At 41.8% G+C, this 27,768-nt stretch overlaps 1 protein-coding gene across 1 annotated transcript in view; it reads left to right on the top strand.

Annotated features, from left to right (window-relative positions):
- Positions 1-23,740, top strand: part of DNAAF11 (dynein axonemal assembly factor 11) — an 83,893-nt gene extending 60,153 nt beyond the window's left edge. Inside the window, exons 11-12 of the mRNA XM_064267672.1 lie at positions 16,183-16,264; positions 23,308-23,740. Coding sequence (XP_064123742.1) covers positions 16,183-16,264; positions 23,308-23,485 — 260 coding nt within the window. The 3' untranslated portion in view covers positions 23,486-23,740. The remainder of the gene's footprint in view (positions 1-16,182; positions 16,265-23,307) is intronic.
- The last annotated feature ends 4,028 nt before the right edge of the window (positions 23,741-27,768 follow it).

Raw genomic sequence — 27,768 nt, 5'->3', positions numbered from 1 at the left:
TATGCGAATTTGGGGTCTGCATCTCACTGATCTCCTGCTCCCTGAGGGGTTCTCTGTTGTGCTCCCTGTCAGGGCAGTCATCGATTGTGGCTGGGCACCAACTAGTTCTTCTGGTCTCAGGATGATGTAGGTCTCTGGTTCATGTGGCCCTTTCTGTCTCTTGGGCTCTTAGTTGTCATGTGACCTTGGTGTTCTTCATTCTCCTTTGCTCCAGGTGGGTTGAGACCAATTGATGCATCTTAGATGGCCGCTTGTTAGCATTTAAGACCCCAGATGCCACATTTCAAAGTGGGCTGCAGAATGTTTTCATAATAGAATTATTTTGCCAGTTGACTTAGAAGTCCCCTTAAACCATGGTTGGAGTGTAATTTATTGAATCATCTGAGGTGCGAAGGCCCTGGTCCTCTGGCAGATGTCACCACAGTCCCTTCTAGGCTGGGGACCAGGCTCTGGACCCTTACATGGGAAACAGGAGAGGGAGCATTCCTTTTTCCCTCCCCAGGGTTCCTGATGTCAGGGTTTTTGTCTGAGCATGGAGGCTGGACTAGGCCAGGCAAGACAGTGTGAGTATCTCACTCTGTGTTATTACTGAATGTGAACCCGCAGCACAGTCAGTAGGAAAGCAACAGGTCACTGGTATTTAGCATGCTAGTCATACAAAAGGGTTAGCCTTCAGGTCATCGTTTTTTCTTGTGACACAAACCCTCTCAAACTTTCAGACCCTTTTCCAAGGTGGTGCTAGTGAGACTGCTGGGCTCCACCCCTATTAACTGCATTGGCATGTGGCTTTTCTCACTGAGGTCCAGTTGCCAGGGTAACGAGAAGTGGACTATGAGCCATGGGGCTCTGACTGAAAACTTGCATCACCCTGTAGATGAGATCCCACAGTGATTCCACCATACTGCTTGGTCTTCTTCCCCCTTCCTCCTCCTCTTCCTCTTCCTTTTCTTCCTCCCCCTCTTCTCTCCTGCCAAAGTCTCACTTCCTCTCCTCAGGATTGGGCTGACCTACACTGTTTCTCTCAGTTTGCTCATTTCATTTCTCTTACTCTACAGCTAGGAGCCCTGGTGGCAAAGTGGACAAGCACTCGGCTGCTAACCAAAAGGTCAGCGGTTCAAACCCAGTACTGCTCCTCCTGAGAACGATGTGGCAGTCTGCTTCCATAAAGATTACAGCCTTAGAAACCCTATGGGGCAGTTCTCCTCTGTCTTATAGGGTCACTATGAGTCAGAACTGACTCCATGGCAATGGATTATTACTCTGTTAGTTAACCTTCGTCTGTGCAACATAATCGTCTTCCGATGAGTACTTTCCATTCAACAGTTGAGTCTGATCTTAAAGCATCATGTGACTGTGTCAGATGCCTTCCAGGGAGTCTTCTCTAACCTGGGCTCAGCTCCCTCCTTGGTGCCTTCCATACCCCCATCTGCCCTTCATTCCCCATCCTCTACCATCCACCCCTCCCCCACTACCCTGCTGCTCACTGGTCCTCATCCCCTAACCCTAGAGATAGAATCACCTTCAAAAATGTTTGCTTTACACGGATAATTGTATTTTGTATCTGTTCAAAGATTTAAAAATAATGTGTCAGTGGTAATTTACATATTTTATAATACTTTGAAATAATGACCACTTTTAAAATAGGAAAGTTAGTGCTTTTCTTAGTAAACACAGTCAGAATACAATTAAGAAATAACAAAGTATGATATTAAGATAAGTAAATTTTGGTATATGTAACTTCCCCTAATGTCAGGCGATAATTAAACAAAAAACTCATTGAGTCTGAGGATATTATTAATAACCTTTTCTGGTGTTTGAACTTTGCATATATAAATGTTCATCATAAGTATTATGGATAATTGGCAAGTAAATATAAACACCAGAAATATGTAAGAAGATGACCAATTTACAAGTGAACCAATTATTCTGAAATTGATACCAGGATTCCTAGAAAAAAGCAGTCTGTTATAATTGTACGGCTGGGCTCATCAATAAGCCCTGTTACCTTAGCAACAGATTCAGCGCCCCCCAGGCCCTGTTATGGATTAAATCATGTCACCTCAAAATATGTGTTGTATGTCCTAACCCCCTATACCTGTGGATGTAACCCCACTTGGGAACAAGGTTTTCTTTGTTATGCTAATTAGGTCACATTTGTGCCCTGTCTGGTGTGTTTTAAGCCAATTACTTCTGACAAATGAAGGAGATTAGGCACAGAAGCAAGTAAGCACAGATGGGGGAAGACAGATACTGTGCCACATGAAGATTGCCAAGGAACGAAGGAAACAGAAGCTGAAAAGAGACAAAGACCTTCCCCAAGAGCTGACAGACAGAGAAGGTTTTCCCCTGGAGCTGGTGCCTCCTAAACTGTGAGAAAATAAATTTCTGTTTGTTAAAGCCACCCGTTTGTGGTATTTCTGTTATAATAGCACTAAGAAACTGAGGCAGTCCCCAGATCAGATAGTTAGGCTTACGTCAACATAGTTTAGTATCCAAAGGCCTTAGACAGTTTGGAAGTTTCATGAAGAAAAAAAAAAAAATTTGGAGACATTTTAAGGAATTATTTATGAGGTATGGGTGAGGACATTAAATGTGTGTACCTAAGTGAAATGACGATGGAAAAAAGACATGTGGCTTTCATAAATAAATTATGTGGAAGTTATTAATACCAAACGGAATTATTTAGCATGGTTGGGTTGCTATGACATGGAAGTAAGGTGCCAGAACTTAGAAATAGGAAACTTTCTGCAAAATTCTTAAAAACTTTAGACAGTGAATTAATTATTAATTAATCAATTAAACTATGCATTCGATTCAACAACGGTTTGTTGAGCACTTAGTATAGACTAAGCATTGTGCAACTTACTGTAGAAGGGAAAAGAAAAAGTGACACAGGTCTTTCAAATCAGCTGTCACTGAGTCAGTTCTGACTCAGGGTGACCCCATGTGTGTCAGAGTAGAACTGTACTCCATAAGGTTTTCAATGGCTGATATTTTGGAAGTACAGTGCCAGGCCTTTCTTCTGAGGTACCTCTGGGTAGACTAGAACCTCCAACCTTTCTGTTGGCAGCAACTTTTGGTTAGTAGCAAGCGTGTTAGCCATTTGCACCACCCGGAGATTCCTACTAGGACCTTTTTCCTGGCTCCTCCTTGTTGAACCCATTGTCTATCACTCCTTGTGGACCAAGAGTTGCCCTTGCCCCTGTTTCTAAACCCGAGCTTGAAATAGGCTCAGACTCTTGCAAGTAGCTTCTCCTGCCATCTGCTGAGACTTGAAATTACATCACTGACTCAGAGACTAGTGTCACAGCCAGAAGTGCTGGGATCTTCTCTGGTTCCCCAAATGCCCTTCCTCCCAGTTAGACCCAGTCCCAGCAAGGCTCAGCCGGCATGAAAGCTTCAACCTGCAGAATTCCCTACTCTTCCCCGTTTATAGATGAAGTAATAGGCAGGGATAGGCATCAAGGGTCTTTTATTCGTTTTAGTCTGTTGCCATTTGTTCATTCAGATATTACATGCATTTTGATGAGTACCTACTGTGTGCTAGGTTCTGCGAAGAAAAAGCTTCCATTGAATTAGATACCCAGAAATATCCTCTTGCAGGGTCAGGAGTGTGGCTATACCTTCCTGACATGTTCCTTTAAACTCAGGGCCTACGAGGGAGTCTCATATTCTAGTCCCAGTTACATCCCTTACTCATTAGCCTTGCGAGTCTCTGCCGTCACCTTTCCAAAGCATTGCAATAGTCTAGAGAAATAGCTTTAATGGTTTTCAATAAGGTTTTTAAAAAATTCAGATAAGTTATTATTATCCTTGGAAGAAGTGAAAACGATATAAAAAATTTATGTGGTATATAAACTCTGATTAAAACGTAAAACTGGAAAATTATGGGTGGGGAGAACAAACCTATAAACACTTTCTCTTTTACAGTCACCCCCCCCATATACATTGTACTTTATTCACTTCGTATTTAATGTAAGTATTTTCAAGACAAATTAGAGTAGTTAAGGAAAAATTAATGTCAGACTTGATAGAATATGAGGCAAAAAAGCATTAAATGGAACCAAGAGGGCCATTCTATGACAAAAGAAATCATACAGAAGAAAGATGCACCTGCCCTTATGCAGTACGTTGTACATCATTTAAGTGTTTGAAGCATAAGGCGTTAGAAATACAAGAAAAAACCAGCAGAACCCGGCTCCACAGGATGGTTTATGACCAATTTTTGTCTTTGAAACATATAATAAAAAAGTAAGACTACTTATTATGTGAACAGTATCATTAATAATTTTGAATATCTTAGGTCATTTACAAAGAGACTAAAGTATCTTCTTTTTAAAAACCCGTTCATAGTTTTAAAAATTCATGGTAAACTAAATCCTAAGAAAACCTAATATTCGTTTCCAAAGAAAAAAATACAGAAATATACTCCCTCTTTATGAGTCAATAGAAACAAAATGGAGCAAAAAATGTAGAATAATCCAACAAATAAAATAGGGAAATTGAAAACACTGTCCCAAAATACTCTTAAAACCCAAAGGAAATAAAAATATATACATAATTAGATATTATTTGGAAAATGTAAATTTTAGCAAAGAGTGTAGGCTTTAGAGTAATGACGCTTGATTCAACAAAGTTTTGTGAGCTGCTAGTTCTGTGTAACTTTGGATATATTAATGAGTTTCTTTTAGCCCAAGTAAATCAATATAAATTACATAACAAACCTACCATAGCATATAACGGGCACCCAATAAGTGATTGTTATCAATGTTGTTGTTGTTATTATTGTCTGGAGATGAGATCAAGTCAAGATGGGAGTAAAGGAACTTACTAAGAGGTAAATTCATAGCACAATTAAAAAAAAAAAAAAAACTAAGCCTTCAACTCAAGAATAACATGTAAAAGTTCTTAAAACAAAAAAACAACCCAGTGCCATCGAGCTGATTCCGACTCATAGTGACCGTATATGACAGAGTAGAACTGCCCCATAGAGTTTCCAAAAACAGGAGGTAAGAAATAAGCATGATAAAAATACAAGTTAGGAAATAGAAAACAGAATGTCAGTAGAATAAACAAATTCCAAAAAATGTTTCTTTAAAACAATGGCATCAACAATAAATAACATCCCCGGACAAGCCATAATCACAGAAAAAGAAAGAAAACACAAATAAAATTAGAAACAACAAAATATAACTATATTTGAATTTTTTTTTTAAACCGACAAAGGGGTCTTTGATGAAATGGGCTTAAACACACACACACACAACCAGCAATTAAGATGGGAAAATAAATTGGAGATGTTCTCAAAGAATCACTTCTAGAAAAGAATCCAGAGCCAGATAATTTTTCCAGTGAATTATTTAAATGCTATGGGTTTTATTTAATATCTACATGTTACTTAAATCATTCCCAAGACTAGAATATTTTGGACGACCGCTGCGGTATCATGATCAGCTCACTCAGCATCTAATTGTTTTCTAGTGTACCTTTCTAGGTTATAGAAGCTGCAGAGGTAAAGATCACATTTCCAAGACTTCTGTAGACTTGGAACTGAGTTATGAGAGGAGAGAGGCAAGGTGTGAGGTATTCATTTTGCTGGTGCAGATCATAGCAGAGGCAGCGTGGGTCCAGAACTTTCAGCTATCAAGGTAGCTTCTTGATTTAGCCGAGAAAGCATTCTGATTATGGCAAATGTGGCCTCGTTTTGGAATTACCGGGTTTAGCTTTCTGATTTTTGTAGATCACCTCCTGATCAGAGCAGAAGCAGCAGCTCCCTCAACTGATCAAATCTTCAGAGTATTTTTAGGAGTGGTTTGTGGAAGGTTAGCCTAATGCCTGTTTCTTCGACCATTTGTAATCCATTTTATGCATATAATAAATCTCTCTTTGCTTGTACTAGCTAGAGTACCTTCTATTCTCTGCTTATAAACCCTGACCGATACAGTGATTGGTACCAGGGCTGAATACAGGCAGCTGACTCTTATTAAAGAAATGGGAACCTGAGGTTCATTATCTAACGTTGTGTCTGAAGGAGGTAAGGGTTATCCTGGTAGTGTCAGAGGATGGGACACCAAAAGTCCACATTCCACAATCACAAACAGGGACTCAATGCAATACGAATTACAGAATTGAAATATGGACAAGTGGTGATTCTTATTACTTTCTAATTAAAGCCTCCTGTTGGGCGTGTGGAAAAAAAAAAAGGTAGGTCTTGGAAAATGACAGTGGATTATCAAAAATTTAATCAGGTGGGTTCTCCAATTGTAGTCGCTCTCCCAGACGTTATCACTGGATTGAAACAAATCAACAGCTCTTGGCCCCTGGTGTGTGGCTGGAAAATGAGCATTCCTCTATTCCAGTAAACAGAGACTACCATCAAAGACGACTTGCCCTCACCTAGCAGGAAGAACAGCATACTTTTACCATCTCCTGCTCTCTGGCATAGTTTAGTCTCAGTGACTTGGGCCATCTTATTATCCCCACAGACCCTGCACGGATGATAAAATAAAGTTGATGACATGTCTTTAGGACCTAATGAGCAAGAAGTGTCAGGTACCTTACATGCCCTGGTAAAACATGGACATGCCAGAGAGACGTAAACACCACATAAATTTGGGAACAAGCCACCCAAATGAAGCTTCTGGGGACCTGTGGGGTAGGGTTTTGGGGTAGCCCTTAAAAAGTAAAAACAAGTTGTCCTACTTTACCTACAACCAATGAAGATGAACAATGCTTGGTAGATCTTATTGGATTTTAGAAATAACATGTATTTTGGCTGTGCTAGCAGACACTTATTGAATATCTAGTAAGAGTTCCCAGAATAAGAGAAGTTTGTCCAACTAATCCATCTAACAGTAAAAATAACTACGAAGGCTTTAGACCCATTACATCCAATGATGCAAGAAATATCTGTGGTAGATAGGGAAGTTACATGGAACCAATGCCAAGTTCACATCTCCTGGAGCCCTTCCTGGCTTCACATATCTGGTTATAAGAGATAATATATTGCTTACAGCTTAATCCGATTTGAGTTAGGGTTTCTGCAGCTTGCCAACAGAACTTATCCTAACTCATATAGACTGTAATTGAAAGAATCCAGATAATTCAAAGGGCAATTTTTTTTTTTTTTTTAACTTTGATTTTATTAAGTTCCTTCAGGGCTGTCATCTATCAGTGTGAAGACTGTTCAGGCTTCTAGACTAACTTCTGCTTCCGATATTCAGCTCTGAGATGACAGTTAAGGAGTCTGAAGGTCAGCAGAGGCGGCACTATCTGACTTTAACCCACAAAAGTCATAAACGCTCTGGTTTTGTGAGGGGCAGCCTGTAGTTTTCCTTCTTCCTTCTCTCATGCAATGTTCGTGCAGTCTTTATAGTCTTCCTTTTTAACATCTTTTCTAAGGATACCATCACGTCTTGCCTCAAAAACCCTCTCTTGGTCCCTCATCCCCCTCCAGCTATTGCCCCATTTCTCTGTTCCCATTCACAACAAAATTTCTCAAAAGAATTGTCTGAAATTCCTGCCTGCTTTCCATCCACTCTCTCCAGGTGGGGTTCTGTTTCCACTGCCCCACTGAAACAACTTCCATCAAGGTCACCATGACTTCCATTTTGTCAAAGCCAATGATCACTTCTGTGTTCTTATCTTAACCTCTCCACAGCCTTAGACATGCTTGAACCCTTCTTCCTTTCTTCTTTTCTCAGCTTCCCCTGGTAACACACTCTTCCGTTTCTCCTCCAACTCGTTAGTTGTCCCTTCTTAATTTGCTTTCATAGCCCTTCTCTAATCAGCCTCAAATGATAAAAAAAAAAAAAAAAATGATAAAGGGCTCCCAAATTCAGTCCCGGGCCCTTTTCTCTCCTCTGTCTAGGCCTTCTTATTTGATTTCTTCCAGTCTCATAGCTATAAATACTGTACATATATATGCTGATGATTACCAGCCTGATATTTTACTAAGTTGAAACTTATATATAGAACTGCCAACTGACAAGTCAATTGAATAAAAAAAAAACGAGTCAGTTGAATGCACAATCCAAAACACCAAACCAAACCTATTGCTGTTGAGTTGATTCTGACTCATAATGATTCTATAGGATAGGGTAGAACTGCACCGTAGAGTTTCCAAGGAGCTCCTGGTGGATTCGAACTGCAGACCTTTTGGTTAGCAGCTGTAGCACTTAACCACTACACCGGCAGGGTTTCCAAATGCACAATCAGCATATCTAACTTAAAATGGCCAAATGAGCTTATGATTTCTGGCCCTAGATTTGCTCCTTTCCTAGCTTCCCGTCTCAGAAAATGTCACCACCATCTACCCAGTGGCTCAAGTCAAAGACTAGGAGGATTTCTTGACTCACCTCTTACCCTTACAACCAATATTTTGTTGGGTACCTCCAAAATATATCATGAATTAATTTTCTTGTCACCACCACCACTACGTTCACCCCTGTCCAAGCCATCGTCATCTCTCAACTGGACTATCTCACACAGCTGTCTGTTTTCTTCTACTCTTTTATTCTTTCCCCATATAGAAACTAGAGTGACCTGTTAAAAACGAATTACGTCATCTTATTTTCCTACTTAAAATCCCACCGGTGGCTTTTCATAGCACTTGGAAAAACATTCAGACTCCTTGTTGTAGCCCATAAGGCTATCTACAAAGTAGCTTCTGCCTAGTTTTCTGGCATCATCTTTTCCTACTTCCCCCCTCTGTCATTACATTCCAGACACTCTGGCTTTCTTTCTGTTCCTGGAACACAGTGACCTCATTCCCACCACAGGACCTTTGTACTTGCTGTTCTTTTTGCTAAGAGTACTCTGCCCCTTTTTCTTTTCACACCTTTCTCCTCTATATCATGCAGGTCATAGTTCAAATGTTATCTTTGCGCAGGCACATTTCCTGAATATCAGATCTAATGTGGCCAGTCATATTCCCTCAATCATCCCTCTCAGCCATCTTACCTGGTTTGTTTTCATCACATTATTTATTACTGTATGAAATGACCTTATTTATTGATTTAATTTTGTATGGTTTGTCTTTCCCCGTATAGATGTAAGGTTTATGAGAGTGGACACCTTGATTCATTCAATGTCTGGAACAGTACCTGTCTTCTAGTAGGTACCAAATAAATATTAGATGATCATATGCTATCATGGCTTATATGTTTATGAATATTTTCTCCCAGTTGGTCACTTGGTTATTATTTCCATATTGGATAATAAGCGGAAGTATTTAGCTTTGACTAATTCTAATTTATTATATTTTATTATGGTTCTCACTTCCTATGTCCTGTCTACAAATTTGTTGGCTTCTAGGTACTAAAATAATCTCCTGTGTTTTCTGCTAGAAACTTTAACATTTTTGCTTTTACCTTTGGGTCTATGATCCATCTGAGATTAATTATTATGAAGCAGTAGTCAAGGTACATTTTTTGTCCCATATTGATACCCAGTTAAATATCTATATTGTAAGTTAGGACACCATGTCACTCATTAAAATACTATAAAGATCCCCATCACTTCCTGGTTAAAGTCCAGGGACCTCCAGGATTTGACCTTTGCCCAGTTCTTCAGACTTATCTCTATCTCTCATCTGCCTAATATTCTGCGGCAGTTTATGTGGTCATTTACCTTCATGTCTCTGTTCATGCTTTTTTCTCTCCCTAGGATGTTTGTCCTCCCTTTTCTCCCTCCCCTCCACCCCTTCCATCTTCTAGCAAATTCTGACTACTCATTCTTTAAAATTCATATCAAGCCTTACATCCTCCAGTTAGTCTTCTTTGATCCCTCCCCATCCCACCCACGGCACCCATGAGTGTCCTTCCTTTGAGCTTCCACAATAGTCTGTGTATGTATCTATCAGTTGTACTTTCTTCAGTGGGTTTTGGTTATTTATGATCATCTCTGTTAGGGTCACTATGAATCGGAATCGACTCGATGGCACTGCATTTTTTCGTATGATCATCTCACTTAATCCTGTGATTCACTCATAATAGATGCTCAGTAGTTTTTTGTTTTTTTTTTTAGCAGAGTTGATGGAGGTAATAGTTGAAACTGTGAGAGAAAGTGAAATCTCCAAGAGAAAGAGAAATTGTGATGTTTTTGTAGATGAATACTATAATTTAAGAAGCATTTCTAAATTCATAGTAAAAAATCAAAAAGTTAATTGTTTAACTTTTCTTTCTCAACAAATATGTCTGATTTTATCTTTTTCTCTCTCTATTCTCTTCTTTACCAACAGCAAGCCTTCATCTGAAATAGAGTGATTGTTTGCTCATTCTTATTGAACTGCACATAAGTAATCATTAAGTTGAACCACATGAAATCACTGTTTTGTAGTTCAAAATGGATTGGCAATTGCTATGGTTCAATTTAAAGATAAGGATATTAGAAGTTTAGTTTTTCTCTCCTTTGCATCTGTTTACTATTTTTTTTTTCACAGCTCATTTAGAGTTTGTGTTTCTTAGTATGTGTAATTTTTTGTTTGGTTTTCTTTTTTTTTTTAGTTTTATTGTGCTTTAGGAGAAAGTTGATAGCACAAATTAGTTTCTCATTCAAAAATTTATATACAAATTGTTTTGTGACATTGGTTGCAATCCCTGCAATGTGTCAGCACTCTCCCCTTTTCCACCCTGAGTTCCCCAAGTCAATTTGTCCAGTGTGTTTAACTTTTATAGTTAATAAGGCAGTCGCACACTGGGGGCAGCAGTGGCTCAATGGTAGCATTCTCACCTTCCATGTGGGAGACCCAGGTTCAATTCCTCGTTAATGCACCTCACGTGCAGGCACCATCTATCTGTCAGTGGAGAGTCGTGTGTTGCTATGATGCTGAACAGGCTTCACAGGCGCTCCCAGGCTAAGGTGAACTAGGAAGAAAGGCCTGGCAATCTGCTTCCAAAAATCAGCCCATGAAAACCTTATGGATCACAATAGTCCAGTCTGCAACAGACCAAGGGAAATGTACAAGATCAGGCGGAGTTTGGGGTCACTGTGAATTGGGGCCAACTTAGCAAAAGCAACCACGAACTTTGTTAATGATAGATTCTCAGTGCAGGGTGCTGCCTCAAGAGGTAATGAGACTTCAGCTCAGGGTGCTATTTAAGCAAGGACTGTAAAGGCCTCTGTCAGGAAAGCCTCAGCAGGGGTTTTTGCGCCTCCATGCTCACTCCCGACTTCAGTTGCATGGCTTTGTGAGAGTTAAAATAACGTGACATCATTAAAATGTTCATTTATGTTCATTTATACCCCACCATTGAATTTTCAAGTAGCTGATTACATTTTCTCTGTGGGTCCAGGAAATCATTAGTCCCACAGGATCTAATTTATTAAACATATTTGGGTCCTTACAACTTTTCCATTAGTAATCCCTAAACACATTTAGTACAAGTGAATAAGAAGATGTTTGATGTTAATGAAGAAGCCCTGGTGGCACAGTGGTTAAGTGCTTGGCTGCGAACCAGAAGGTCAGCGGTTCGGGCCCATCAGCTGCTCTGCAGGGGAAAGATGTGGCAGCCTGCCGCTATAAAGATTACAGCCTCGGAAACCCAATGGGGCAAAGGTTCTACTCTGACCTGTAGGGTCGCTATGAGTCGGAATCGACTCGACAACAATGGGTTTTTGGGTTTGCATTGGTGTTAAAGAGCATCACTTCTCAGAGTTATCTTGGCACCAAGCCTGCAGGTACGGTGGTCAACAAAATGTCATGGCTTCAGTACCTTGGAACTTGGAACATGTAGCCTCTGCTTGGGCAGATTGGGTTTTCCAAGCCGTTTTTAACGAATGTTGGTGTTAAGATGAATTTCTCTGTTAGTATTTTCCTTACTGCTAATTTCCTAACTCATTCCAAGTTTCAGGCTTAGAAGAACCTTTGAAACGAAACAAGCTGAAAATATCTTGTAAAAACAAGAAGCACATTTAGATTCTGGTGCCCAGCAAACTCCCTGTGAAGGAAGGTTCCAAATTTGTGATTTTATTTGCATTTCCATTAACACAGAGAATCTTTGTCTGAGCTTGTTATGTGACAAGCAACAGCATTAGGAATGGAGTGTTGTAAGACTCGAATTATGCACGTGCCCCGATCCTTGTTGGTGCATTTACAATGTGAAGAAATACAAAACTTGTACTTCAGGTTCAAGAGGTTTTTTTTTTTTTTTTTTTTTTAATACTGGTATTTTAATTCATTTTTTCTAATGTTGGCCTCATTTAAAGTAATTAAAATATTAAAAAATAAATACAGCGCTATTATGGTGTGGTAGGTTGGGCTCGCCAGGAGGCAGATTCTGAGATCGAGATGAGCGTGCAAACTGTCTGCTAGGGATCACCACCTGTGGAAGGGACAGGGCGCCGGGGATGGGAAAAGGAGAAGGTGAGCTGCAAGGCAGACCCATCGTGGCCTCAGCCAGCCTCTCAGTGAGCTCTGAGGCTGAGATGGGCCTTTAGAACTGTTCTGACTAGGCCCCAGGGGACAGGCCTCCATACCTCACGTGGATCAGAGACTGGGATGCAGGCTTCACGACTCTCACCATCACATGAGTTCCAGGTCGAGGATGTCAAGAAGGGGCAGAGAATCCCAGAACTGAAAAGGCCATGGGCCAAGCCCTACAGGTAAGTTAGGGGTAAGCAGTGTGAATGGACGTCCTTCACTCCTGAAGAAGAATCATCACACCTGCCCCACAAGAGATTAGAGACTGACTCTGGTCATGTTGCCATCTGCCTGGCTATGTAAATTTTAAGTAAAATTAAGTAAAATGAAAACTTCGGTTTCTCAGTTGCACGAACCACATTTCAAATGCTCAGCAGCCACAGGTGGCTAGTGGCTAGCATACTGGACAGTGCAGAATGTTTCCTTCATTGCAGACAATTCTGCTGGACAGTGCTGCTATGAGCCACGTCTGTCAGAGATCTTGCTGCCCACCTGAGATCCTGCCAGGAGGAACATGTGGGTCCCCAGTACCTCAACACCTGTGACCTCTCCCTCTCTTATCAATCAGGGCAATCTCTTGTTAGTCTCTCTCCTCCATTCTGTTTTCCTTTTCTTTCACGTTGTTGTTGTTAGATGCCACTGAATTGGTTCTGACTCATAGCAACCCTACTGGACAGAGTAGAACCGCCCCCATAGGGTTTCCAAGGAGCAGCTGGTGGATTTGAACTGCTGACCTTTTGGTTAGTAGTCCGAGCTCTTAACCACTGCCCCGCTGGGGCTCTTTCACATTAGACATTACTAAACCAGAACTAAAATCAGTAGCAATTTTGAAAAAAAAAAAAAAAAAATGCTTTCCATTTCCTTAAGGGGAAATGGTCAGCAGGATGTGGGGAAATGTTCGTAGTCCATCCTACTGGTTCCATTAAAGAACAGGAGGAAAATCCAATCAAGTTTTCATGTTAAAATAGTCTAAACATTCCTACTCTGCCACATTAGCATCCAAAAATATACCATTGTTGGCCAGCGAGACATTAGTGCAAAGCAACGAAATTATAACATGAATATATTTAAAATTTAGCAAATAAAACATTTCAGAGTGGCCTCCTCCAAAAGAAACGTCATCTGATGATCATACAAACCCACGCTGTTAGTGACCCTATCTGTGAGTCACCTCCTTTAACTGTTCATGGACCATTGCACTGGGGCCTTTAGCCAGTTCTTCTATAGCCTTGGACACCCTGGTGGCATAGTGGTTAAGTGCTACAGCTGTTAACCAAGAGGTTGGCAGTTCAAATCCACCAGGTGCTCCTTGGAAACTCTATGGGGCAGTTCTACTCTGTCCTGTAGGGTCCCTATGCATTGAAATTGACTCGATGGCAGTGGGTTCTATAGCCTTCTCATACAAGTTTTTGTTATGCAGATTGTGCCTCTTTCAAAACATTTCTGAACAAACTCTTCCAGCCTTGAAATTTCGTGTCTTTAGTACGTGCAGTATTCATTGTTTTGTTTTGTTTTCCTTCTAGAATCTCAGAAAAAGTCTGGCCATTGCACAAACCATTTGTGGTGCTTAGGGGTATCTCCTGCAGTCTGCTGATCAATACATATACTGAAAGGGTGGGGCCTGAGCAGATCCTTCTCTGCATTGCACATAGACCTTCCCACAAAATCTGTAGGAAGGGAAGTCATACTTGTGTTCATGTCCTTTGGTGTAAAGTCGCAGAGCTAAATCACACGTACGTACACATACTGCATGTTTATAAAATATGATAGAAACACATACAACTGCATTATAAAAAAAGAATAAAGAGTATGTTGGTTAGGAATTCTTGTGCTACCACGTGATGTAACAAATGAGAAAGGCTGCCATCTAGGGCTGTTGGTCCAGAAGAGCACTCACCTCCCTGAGTTTGATGCTACAGCCCCTCAGACCAGGATTCCTTCCCTCATTCGTTCGTTCATCATTCAGTCATTGAAGCAGATGTGTGATAAACAGCGGGCTGGGCTTTCTAGATTTCTGACCATTGGAGCCTACAACAAAGAGTCCAAGCAAAACAAATTATCCCACTTATTAATTTGATTAAATGCCCAGTACTCCAATGCAAAGATCCAGTAAAACATGGGTAGGAGAATGTGGCTTAGGACTGATGCCAAACCTGAGCTTCTAACTTCCTTCTCAAATATAGACCTTGAGTCCAGCATGTTTGCCTGGCCCAGCAGATGGGAGTAGGGCGGTGATGAGGCCCCCAAAGTCCAATCCTAGTCTTTTTCCTTGGTGAGTTGCCTGGACCCGGACCATAGCAGTGTAACCAACCACCAAGTCTCGGGCAGGACCAAGAAGGAGGCAGAGGGCCCTCACCTTCTTTCACAGCAGTAAGCCTGCCCACCAGGGAGACATGGCCCAGCAGAGCGGCCATTCTCTCACCAAGGAGAAGCAGCTAATGAGTGTGGAGACAGGAAGGTAAGGTCACTCCAAGTCACTCTCCTCCTTGGAAGGGCAGGGTCTCCTCCATGACCAGTGGACCAAGGCAACATGAAAAGATGAGCTTTAAAACTGCTTCTCTCCCCTACTAGTAGTCATGTCTCATACTAGTGTGGGGGTGGGGGTTAAACCAAATATGTAAAGTAAATAGCATGGGTAGGCGTGTGCCTAGCATATAGTTTGGGGTCCACTAAGTAAGTGGTAGCACTTTCTCTCCACACTCTCACGTGTTATGAGCTGCTTGAGGAAGGGTGCTGGGTGAGAATAATCTTTGCAGTATGTGTGTTGAATTGAGTAAAATAAATGCACATTTATGGAGACTTCTGCATGTGTAGCCCTATGCTTCTTTAGTTTAAAAGAAGGAGCCCTGGTGGCACAATGGTTAAGTGCCCGGCTGGTAACTGAAAGGGCATTGGTTTGAACCCACCATCTGCTCTACAGGAGGAAAGACCCGACGATCTGCTCCTGTAAAGATCATAGACTAGGAAACCCTAATGGGTGGTTTTCTCTATCATATAGGGTCACTATGAGTCGGAATCGCCTTGACGACACTCAACAACAAAAACGATAGTAGGATTACGGAACTTTTCAGACCAAGAAGGAACCTTTGAGATTATAATTTAATTCCCTCCTTTTACAGAGGAGGCAGCCAGGGTCCGGTGACCTGGGAGAATAAGGACTCGAACTTGCAGCTTGGAGGACTTTCCACAGCAGCCTGTCCCATTGGGAACTCCTCAGAGGCAGGCCCTGACTCACATGTGTGTCCCCAGCACCCCCAGTAGTGTCTGGCATGTTGTTGGCTCTCAGGAAATATGTATTAAATGAATTAATTCATCTGTATCTCGCTGGTTGGACTTTGGCAATCTGAAGCATAGCTTGTGGCTTTGCAGGACTTTGCTGAACAGATATGATGTGTGGTATAACCCTCTGCATACAACACATAGGGGCTTAAAGTTAGACTCTTCCGTGGAATACTTGGTGAAAAATTAAAATGTTTTTGTATCCTTGAATGGGTGTGTATATGTATATGGAAACCCTGGTGGCATATGGTTAGTCAGCTGCTGACCAAAGGGTTGGCAGTTCGAATCCGCCAGGCGCTCCTTGGAAACTCTATGGGGCGGTTCTACTCTGTCCTATAGGGTCACTGTGAGTCGGAATCAACCTGATGGCACTGGGTTTGGGTTATAGATACAGACACACACAGAGAGAGAGGAGGAATGTTTTCAAAGGCACATCAGGGATTACTGTACCACAGCGTGTGTTGTGTTTTTATTTCAGGTAGGAGAAGTAATCACAAGTGGCAGAAAAGCAGCCAAGTCTGTGAAAACCACCTCAGACATCATCAAAGAACAAACAAACAAAAGGTAACACCCCTTGGGGCTGTCTTTAGCTTTATTGTATTCTCTTCATTGTCATTTGTCAGCTAGAATGTAGGGTCTGAAAAGATACAATTATTTGAGGTTTAAAGCTTACTCATACTATGAATGGTAATATTTGTTCCCCAAACCTTAACCTGTTGATTTGTAAGGCTCTTGTCCATGAAAAACAAATCTGTGCCCCTACAGGGCCCAATAGCTTGTGAGAATCATGAGGGTGGAGATAGCAGCACCCATGACGGCCAACATTTGATGAGCGCTTGCTATGTATTCTGCGTGCTCTTCCCATATCAGCACATTCAACCCTCACAGTTTTTAATCCTGTTTTCAGATGGGGAAACTGAGGCAGAGAAAAGTTTAGAATGTCCTCAAGGTCACGTAGCCATGATGTGTTGGGGTGGCTCTGGTGAACCGTGCTCATCCCATTGCTCACAGTGCCCCCTTTTGTGGTCCACGTGTCACTTCATAGATTCTGAGACTCTTGGAGCTAGCTACGATTGCTGAGGGTCCTGCTGTAAAAGGTGTGTAAGCAAAGGATGGAAGATGCCCAGTGGTCAGGAGGGCCCTCACCCTCTCAATAGAACACTTATCTCAATCTCGGTATGCCCCCAATCTTAGCTAGCTCTTCGTCTTTCTCTCTGGTTTCCACTTGAGGGTTCTGACTCAGCTCCCTGGGGGCCCTCAGAACACAACTGATCTTCCTTAAGCAGCGACATCCCTAAAACTATTTTGGACAAAGCTCTCGTGTTTCTCAATCCACCTCTAGAACGAGTGTCCCAGTTCTTTCAACTGCCCTTCTGCTTGTCATGGTTTCCAGACTCTTCCCCTCCAGATGGTAAAATCTATTTTGAACCAAGGCAAACGATCTTTGTGATACAAATGTGTATGCCAGAATTGTCATCATAAAAATACCTGAACAAGAGCTATATATATGCCTTACATAATAGAAGCAGGCAGGCATCAGTGTATTCAAAGGCAACTGTGTTTTTAGAAATTTTGTAGAGGTTTTCAAACACGGGGTTTGTTTGACCAACAGGTATGAAATTGAGTACCGACTGGAAAGTGGGTTGCTGTTTATAATCTTGGAATTTGATTCCCAGCTTAGTGATTTTCATTTCAGATACATGTTTACAGAGATTCAAGGGTATTATGACTATTATGAATATTCACAGATATAATTAACCCCCAACATATGTAAAGAGTCTGAATGCAGTTTGTGCGGAATTACAGGGCTGGGGAGCCAAACCATTTGCAAAGAGTTTGGAGATGGTTTTCAGACCCCAAGAATGCTGTCATGACTGTGATTACGCTTCAAGATATCTGAGCATAATTCTTCATGGTGGTACCTCCTGAAGTAGTTTTACAGTGCTTTTCCTTTCCGTTTTGATTACTGAGACACGATCACCCCATAACCACACATAAAATGTCTGTGTGAAGACCGTTTGTGGTACTCCTTAATCACATCAACAAACGTCATTATCACACTGTCTCAGCCTCTGGTTGGGCAACCCCACTAACCAAACAGCTGCCAGTTAAGGCTGCATGCCAAGGATCAAGGCCAGGGAGGCTTGGTGGTTTGAGGGAAGAAGGGTGGCGGGGGGCAGCGGTCCACTGAATGGCCCCTCAACGGCCCCTCAACCCTTCTCAGCCCGGAGTGGCCCACTCGTCATGCTGTGGGGGCAGAGTGAATGGAGGGAGAAGAGCAGATCAGGTTGGGGTTTGTTCATCTTGGCCGGATGGGATCACATGTGAGGCAACGGTAACTGACTTGGTCAACTCTTGGCATCCTGTGACACTGTGACATGAAGCTAGACATGCCACTTTCTCAGAAAGTGAAGGTATTTATTGAGTGCCCACTCTGGGCTACAGAGTCCTGGTGGTGCAGTGGTTAAGATCTCAGCTGCTCACCAAAAGGTCAGCAGTTTGAATCCACCAGCCTCTCCTTAGAAACCCTATGGGGCAGTTCTACTCTGTCCTATAGGGTCACTATAAGGTCGCTACGAGTTGGAATTGACTCAATGGCAGTGGGTTTTTGCTTACTCTGTGCTACATGATGCTATACATTATCTTTGATCTTCAAAATAACTAGTGTTTCTGTGTACCGAGAGGCAGAGAGGTGGCGTAAGTCACCAAAGCTCGCACAGTTGGTATTAGTGGAACGAGGATTATAAAACCTGGTACGCTCTCGGGCTTGCCTTTCTACTCTCTTCATGGTGTCTCTTGATGAACAGAAGATCTTAATTTTAAAACAACTGAAATTGTTAAACTTTTTATGGTTAATTTTTTCTCTAAGAAATCCTTTCCTACCCTGAATTCATAAAAAGACAGTCCTTTACGTTATAGTTTATAATTTTTAGGTTTGCCTTTTACATTTAAGTATAATCCATCAAGAATTGATTGTTTAAGGTATGACACTTTTGTTAAGGTTTGATAATTTAATATTTTTCTAATATGGATACCCTGTTGCCCCAGTTTGTCAGTTTGTCCTGCTGTGGTGACTTGCGCGTTGCTGTGATGCTGGAAGCTATGCCACCAGTATTTCAAATACCAGCAGGGTCTCCCATGGTGGACAAGTTTCAGCAGAGCTTCCAGACTAAGGCAGACTAGGAAGAATGACCTACTTTAAAAAATTAGCCGGTGAAAACTCTATGGATCACAACAGAATATTGTCCAAAATTGTGCTAAAGGGTTGGAAGGCACTCAAAATACACAGTAGCTACAACAGTGGACTCAAGCATACCACCAATTGTGAAAATGGCACAGGACTGAGCAACCTTTTGTTCTGTCGTACATGGGGTCACCATGAGTCGGAGCTGCCTTGATGGCAATTAACAATAGTGTGTTGACAGCAACTAACAATTACTTCATGATCTCAGGAAGATTTTCAGTGGAAAGTGGAATTGCTTGGTCCAAATATACTAACTCACCATAGTACTGGAAAAAAGATTATTTCTTTATGTTCTTTCATAGAAGGAATCTGTCTTTGATGTGTTTTACTCCTACTGGTTTTAGGTTATTATTATTATTTATTTAGTTTTTGCTTTCTTCCATGGTAATGAACCCGTTCATTTGTCTTCCACCTTTTCTTACTAGATTCTAGACTTTAGGTGGGTATTGGGCAAACTAGAGACAGCCATCTCTGGCTTAGGGCCTCTGACACTGAGGTGGGGAAAGTAGGTGAGAAAAGCCCTACTTGTCTGGGGGGGGATTAGTGTGATCCTCAAGTGCCCTCGGCTTAGCTGCTCACTGTCTATTACCCCAGAGACTCATGAGTAATTGAAGTCTCCCATGCAATTAGTTATCCCAGCCCCTAAGTAGGTAAGCTGAAGGTAACCAGATACTGGCTATGTTCACTGTTTATGCCTGAGATCCCAAAATTATGGCCCAGGGATATGCCTGGAAGGGATAAGCTTCTTTTCCTCAAAGTCAAAGACAATATAATTATCACTGACGCTTTTAGATATTTCCTTAATTAAGCCACAGATGTCATAGCCTTTTAAGTAAGAACATAGTAATTAAAAGTAGAGCTATATTTAATAGGAGCCCTGGTGGTGCAGTGGTTAAGAGCTCCGCTGCCAAGCAGAAGGTCGGCAGTTCGAATCCATCAGCTGCTCCTTGGAAACCCTACGGGGCAGTTCCAGTTTGTCCGTAAGGTTGCTGTACGTCGGAATCGACTCCACAGCAAGTTTAGTTTAGTTTTTTTTTTTTTTAATTTAATAACAGCTGTAGTATAGGTCCGTGAGTACTTTAACTTCCTACATTTGTATTAGAAAACATTTTCCAAACTGGAGAGTGCCATTTCACTGTAGCTGAACATTGTTATTTTCATTATTATTACTTATACAATTAGTATGCCAGGTCTGGGGATTTACTAGAAGGGCTTACCAAAAACAAAAAAAAAAGTTGCCGTCAAGTTGATCTCAAATCATAGCGACCCTATAGGACAGAGTAGAACTATGCTCCATAGGATTTCCAAGGAGCAGTTGGTGGATTCGAGCCGCCAGCCTTTTGGTTAGCAGCCAAAAGCTTAACCATAGTTGTACTTAACCATAGTTGTACATAGTTAAGATTTATTACAGTGAAAGGATGCAAAGCAAAATCAGCAAAGGGTGAAGTCCAGAGGAAGCCTAGTGCACATTTCCAAGTGTCCCCTCCCTGTGGAGTCTCACAGAAACCAAAATCCAAACCCGTTGCTGTCCAGCTAATTCCAACTCATAGCAACCCTATAGCACAGAGTAGAACTGCCCTAGAGAGTTTCCAAGGAGCGCCTGGTGGAATTGAGCTGCCAACATTTGGTTAGCAGCCAAACTCTTAACCACTGAGCCACCAGGGCTCTGGAGTCTCACAGGGCAAGCTTAATTCCTCCAGCAATGAGTTGTGACACTTGTGAAGTGTTGTCCAGGTTTTTTATTGGTGATTGGTCTCTTCCTACCTCATTCCAAAATTCAGACTCCCAAAAGGAAAGCAGGTGTTTACTATCAACCACATTGCTTGCACAGTCTAGCCACCATGAGCCACTCTTATTGTTTAGGGAATGTTTCATATCAGTGTAGGAACACTTTACCATCCAAGTTCCCAGGGGCCAACCAAGGGCCAACCTTGCAGGCAAGCCTTTCTAAGGCCAGCAGTGTCAGGCAGGCAGTCACCAGCATCAGGAGGGTGATTACTTCCTGGACATTGGTATCACTTCCTGTGTAACAGTTCTTCGGTCCTTTTAAAGGCAGAGGAGACAGTGAATACCATGGCACCCAGGCATCAGAGGTTGCATGGGCAGGAAATGGCCGTGCACTATTCATTTAACTGGGGCCCCTGCCTCCCCTGGAGTCTCCTTCCCTGTGCTCACCCAAATCCTTAAACACCTTCCAGGCATCTTCAGACCCACCTCTTCTCACCTCTTCACAGAGCGCAAGTCTGGTTTGATTTCTCCCTCCTCTTTCAGCATTCACAGTTCACAGTGTGCATTCTAGGTCTTCAGAACAGATTATTTTATACGCTTTGTATACTTTGTATTTTTCCACAGGGGGATGTGTGTATTAGTCAAAATAGTAAGAAAAGAAAACCAAACCCAGTGCCGTCGAGTCGATTTCCGTCAAAATAGTAAGAGAAGTCAAAAAACCCAAATGCCTTCAAGAGCTGAGCAGGGTACAGAAATGCATGGGGGTTGCAAGGAAAATAGAGAGTTTGCACTTCCAAAAATAAATAAATCGAACCTCCTTCTCCCCTAAAAAGCGGGTCTACTGGGTGAATTTAGTTTGAGGCCCATCGTTTGGGGCTCCTGGAGGAGACTGACTGTGATTTTCGTTAGTACAGAGATCATTCTTGTTTAATTTTCTTATTCCCCAGCATTGTTGTTAGGTACTGTCAAGTTGGTTCTGACTCATGGCAACCCTGTGTACAAGAGAACAAAACACTGCCCAGTCCTGCACCATCCTCACGATTGTAATGTTTGAGCCCATTGTCGTAGCCACTGTGTCAGTCCATCTCATTGAGGGTCCAACAGTATTCCCCAATAGTACAACAATATCTTTTCATTCATTCAACAAGTATTCAGTAAAGCTATATGCCAAGGATGTAAGATGAAAAAGACAAAACCTGTGTCTCAAAGAAGTTGGCCCAGGGAGGGGGACAGACCAATATGAAACCACTACCTGACAGTGTGATAGATTCTTTATCAGAGCACTGCACCGTGCTGTGAGAGAATGCCCGGGACCTTGTCTATCTGAGCAGACCATGGTTTGCCTGGTGCCTGGTGTGGCAACTGGAACATGTTGTTGGGAGCTGCCATCAAGTCGACTCTGACTCTTGGCGATCTTAGGTAAACAGCGTTGGGGTTATCTGGCCCTGTACCATCCTCACCATCAGCAGCATGTTAGAGTCCATCATTGCAGCTGCTGTGCTAGTCCACTTCACCGAGGGTCTTATTTGCCCTCCTTGGCCCTCCACTTCGCCAAACATGATGTCCTCCTCTAGTTATTGATCCCAACTGACAGCATGTTCAAAGCAACAGAGTCAGACAATGTTCTACAGGTAAGCCATGGGTTCTCTTTGGCTAATTTTCAGGAGTAGGTTGCCAGGCCTTTCTTCCTAGTCTTACTTAGTCAGGACACTCCACTGAAATCTGTCCACCGTGGGTGACCCTGCTGGTGTTTGAAATACCAGTTGCATGGTTTCCAGTATCATAGCAACACCCAAGCCACCACAGCTTGACAAACTGATGGGGCTGGGGGGCAGAGGTGGAAGTACTTCATATATATGTGTGGAATGAGTAAATGAATGAATGAATGGTACAGTGACTCTAAAATAATTTGAACATGAAAATCACTGGGGGGACTTTACGTAAATACAGATTACCGGGTCCAGTCCCAGACCTATCTAATCAAAATGGCCAGGGAAGTGGCCCAGCGACCTGTATTAGCTGTAGAGCTGCCCATATGGCTGTGATAATGGGAATCATTGACCAGCTGAAGTTCTTCCTTGTCCTGTTTCATTCTTGCTGTTGCTGGGAGGGCTGGGTGAGGGCAGCAGGAGTTCTTGTAGGAGGCGAGCTGGTGGGGTAGGCCGTGCAGTGCACCTCGTCTTGGAGAATAAGCACCCCTGCCAAAGCGTGGCAGGTCGGATTGTCCGAAGCAGCAGGTTCTCGGAGCCTGCCTAGCTGCCTTCAGGAGTAATAGCTGCCTAGAGCAATTCTGATATTGAGCCTTGCTGGGGACTTTGCCTCTATATCATTTCAGTTATCGAAAATATTTCTGGTAAGCTGAGTCCCCCAGGTGACCTCTCCTCCAGCGGCCTGTGGATTGGCACAGCCCTGTAATACTTTTTAGCACTTAATCTCTTCAGACATCAGAATCTTGCTTTTACAAGGCTCACAGTTACTTGAAGGTAGGGCCAGTCTTGTATTTTTACCTTTATGCTCCAGGTAGAGCACTTGACAATGTTTGTTGAGTAGTGAGCGAAGGAATTAAGTCTATTTGAAACTTAATTTTAAATGATGTAATATTAATTGCCCTTTGCCCTTGTCATTGTTGTTGTAGAAGCAAGCAAATTGAGAAGCTAGAAGTAGATCCTAGCAAGCATTCATTTCCTGATGTGGCTAACATTGTTCAAGAGAAAAAACACACACCTAGAAGAGTTGGATCTGAACCAAAACGTATACCAAGTGATGACGACCCAGACTTTGAAGATAACCCTGACGTACCTCCATTGATTTGAAACAAAAGGCTACACTGTCCTTGACTGTGACCCACCAGACCCAGTTTATCTTAGTGCAGAATGTATGCGTATCATTTATGGGGTAAACACAGAGTTATTTATCAGTATTACTACTACAGTGTTTTAATGCACCTACCTTGTCTAATACTATCCTTGAACTAGTTTAAAATTAAAGTCTGTACCTTACATATATGACAATTGATCATTTGTCTATAATAAAGTACTGGCTAGTGAAAATGCTCAATAGATCTTAGAATTACTATACAAAACATTTATTATAAATCATAGCACTCTCTGCTTGTGCAAATAGATCATAGATAAAAAGCACTAATTATTAAGTTGGTATCTCAGCAAATTAGCCAAACTCGAAGTTAAAACTAATTTCAGGTCAACTGGGAATGCTTTAATATGATTTTAAGCAGTATTTCAGTTTTCTTTTCTGGATATGTTTGCTTTCTGTGGTGGCATGGTATAATGGCAATAATATCAGTTTTGAAATCAAACACCCTGAAATTGGATTCCAGCTCAATCACTTTATAAAGATTTTCAGCAAGTCCTTTAACTTCCCTGATCCTTACTGAATTTATCTGTAACTGGGGAATAATAATATTTGCCTCATAGGTTTGTCTCAAGATAAGCTACATGAAGTGCCCAGCATAGCATGTTATACGTGTGCTGTTCCCTCTTTATTCTTCTCCGTTTCCTCCTCTCTTTTCCTCTCTCCCACTTACTTTTTATCCATTTCTTCATTTACTTTTCTCCCATATCCTCTTTTTTCTCTTCATCTTCTTCCTCCCCATCCTACTCTTCCTACTCTACTGCCTTCTTCATGCTTTTTGATATTTGTGTGTCTTAGTTATCTAGTGTTGCTGTAACAGTGGGTAGCTATACCACAAATGGGTGGCTTTAATGAACAGAAATTTATTTTGTCACAGTTAGGAGGTTAGAAGACTGAATTCAGGGTGCTGGCTCTAGGGGAGGGCTTTCTGTCTCTCTCAGCTCTGACGGAAGATCCTTGTCTCTTTTCAGCTTCTGTTCCTACATTCCTTTGCAATTTTCATGTGTATTGTATCTGTCTTCCCCCATCTCTGCTTCCTTGCTTCTGTTCCTGACCTGCTCTTTTTATATCTGAAAAGTGACTGGATTTTAGACACAGCCTAAATCAATATGGCCTCATTAACATAACAGAGAAAATCCTGTTCCCAAAAGGAATTACATCCACAGGTGTAGGGGTTAGGATCTACAACACATATTCAGGGGGACACAATTCAGTCCATAACATTTTGTCTCTTCTTTACCTATACCATTATTAAGTAAATATTTCATATACAGTGTAGGAAAAACAATTGTTATCCTGATGATGATACACGAGCATTTAGATCAGGCTTTCCCAAATAGTCATTCGACAAATACTTATTGAGCAACTATTGAGTTTTAGTCACTGCTTTAATCCATTGCCACTGAGTCGATTCTGACTCACAGTGACCCTATAGGACAGAGTAGAACTGTCCCAAAGGATATCACAGGCTGTAATCTTTATAGAAGCTGATTGTACACTTTTCTCCTGCAGAGTGGCTAGTGGGGCTGACCTTTCAGTTAGCAGCCTAGCGTTTAAACACTCCACCACCAGGGCTCCTAGGCATTGCTGTAGTCATCAGGAATTCAGCCATATATAAAAACAACTAAACATATGTTGTTGTTGTTAAGTGCCATCACGTGGGTTCCAACTCATAGCGACCCTGTGTACCACAGAATGAAACATTGCCCGGTCGTGTGCTATGCTCACAGTCGTTGTTATGCTTGAGCCCGTTGTTGCAGCCACTGTGTCAATCCACCTCATTGAGGGTGTTCCTCCTTTCCACAGACCGTGTATGTTACCAAGCATGATGTCCTTCTCCAGGAACTGATCCCTCCTGGCAACATGTCCAAAGTCTTGCCATCCTTGCTTCTAGGGAGTGTTCTGGTTGTACTTCTTCCAAGACAGATTTGTTCATTCTTTTGGCAGTCCATGGAATATTCAATATTCTTCTCCAGCACCACAATTCAAAGGCGTCATTTCTTCTTCAGTCTTCCTTATTCATTGTCCAGCTTTTTGCATGCATATGATGCAATTGAAAATACCATGGCTTGGGTCAGGTGCACCTTAGTCTTCAAGATCACATCTTTGCTTTTCAACACTTTAAAGAGGTCTTTTGCAGCAATTTTGCCCAATGCAATGAGTCTTTTGATTTCTTGACTGTTGCTTCCATGGGTGTTGATTGTGGATCCAAGTAAAATGAAATCTTTGGCAACTTTAGTCTTTTCTCTGTTTATCATGCTGTTGCTTATTGGTGCAATTGTGAGGATTTTTGTTTTCTTTATGTTGAGGTATAATCCATACTGAAGGTTGTGGTCTTTGATCTTCATTAGTAAGTGCTTCAAGTCCTCTTCACTTTCAGCAGGCAAGGTTGTGTCATCCACTGCCTGAGTGTAGTGCCTTCTGCTTCCATTTCACTTCCCAAGCCTTATGCAGTTTCCTCTTTTGGTGAACACTACCCAGGAACCATACAAAGAAGTGGACTCTGGGAAGTATAGTTCTCAGCCTTAGCCAAGATGACATTCCACAATCCAAAAGAGATGAACTCTTATCAACTTGGCAGCCATATACATTTATCATTACTATATTTAATTTACAAAGAAAGATTATACTTCTGAGTAACCTGATACAATTATCCCTTAAACAACTGAAACCGTGCTATCCCTCCCTCTCCCCCAAAATGATACATAAGGTGCCATATGGCACTTTTGCTATCTTTGGGTGACAGTCAATTCCACTTCTAGAGGAGTCACACTCCCCTTTTGATATCCTGTAAATTAAATGTTGAGATATAAAGCCAACCACTATTAACACATCTTATTTTAGAATGAGGGAAAGAAAACAAAGAAATATGTGTGTATGTGTGTGTATAGAATTTTTACATGAATATATATATAGAGAGAGAGAGGAAGGGCGAGAGAGAGATTTATACACAAAGATATTCAAATCAAGGCCTGGAAGAAATACCACTAATATAGTCCTTGTTCTTACAGATGGTCATGTGGTTGTAGCTGGTCACTGATATTTATAGCTTCCTTCTTCTAGTCGTTATCCCGTATTACCTTTACCCTCAGCAAGCACCTCAGCTGGTCATAGTTCCTTGTGTGGTTGGATGACCCAACCTTCATTCCTGAGATTCTGTGCCGTTTGCAGTTGTCCTGCCTGTATTGAGTTATTTAGTTTTCCATTTAAGTTCTCGCAGAGCATGGAAGTACTAAGAGATGCCCCTAGAATCTTCTGTACTTCCGATATGCTTCCCTCTGTCATGCCCTCCAACACCCCACCGTGAATAGTAGCCATCTAGTTTTCCTGTGACAGTCACACCATCCCATCTAGTACAGCAACATCCTTCTTTGCTTGTTGGTTCACCGGCACAAGGTCAGTCTCAATTTCCAGTTAGAAGGCAGCCTTGTCGTGTACCCTCATGGAAGCTCTCTTGCCTTTGGAATCAATGCCTTTAAACCAGCAGAGCCCAGAGTTTCAGGTACAGCAAGTAAAACTTTGGCTAGTTAATCACTAGGGGTAATAGTGAGAGGAGTCGCTCCCATTTTGACCTCTTAATTAGGAGACCTATGAATCTTGGCTATCGCAGAAACAGTACCATATACTGCGCAGTCGTAGAATATGCTATGTATGCTAAGGAACATTACCCCAACCATTCAAACCCTGCTGGCAATATGGTTGAGTCTTGAAAAGGCCATTTCATTGTTCTATCAGGCCAGCTGCCCCAGGAAGATGGAAAACGTGGTAAGTCTGGTGACTTCCATAAATGTCATTTCATTGGCATATTTTATTTGTGTTAAAATGAGTTCCCTGGTGTCATGGGTTGAATTGTGTCCTGCAAACATACATGTATCAGTTTGGCTACTCCATGATTCTCAGTATTTTGTGATTGTCCACCAGTTTGTCATCTAATGTGATTTTCCTACACGTTGTAAATCCTACCTCTGTGATGTTAATAAGGCAGCAGTTATGTTAATGAGGCAGGACTCAATCTACAAGATTGGACTGTGGCTTGAGCCAATCTCTTTTGAGATACAAAAGAAAGAAAGAAGTGAACAGAGAGAAGGGGAACCTCATACCACCAAGAAAGCAGCACTGGGAGTAGAATGTGTCCTTTGGACTTGGAGTTCCTGTGAAGAGAAGCTCCTAGTCCAGCAGAAGATTGATGACAAGAACCTTCCTCTAGAATCGGCAGAGAGAGAAA

This window comes from Loxodonta africana, chromosome 14 (genome assembly GCF_030014295.1).
Source record: "Loxodonta africana isolate mLoxAfr1 chromosome 14, mLoxAfr1.hap2, whole genome shotgun sequence".
In the NCBI taxonomy this organism is placed as follows: Eukaryota; Metazoa; Chordata; class Mammalia; order Proboscidea; family Elephantidae; genus Loxodonta; species Loxodonta africana.
This window is presented reverse-complemented; position numbering and strand designations above follow the sequence as displayed.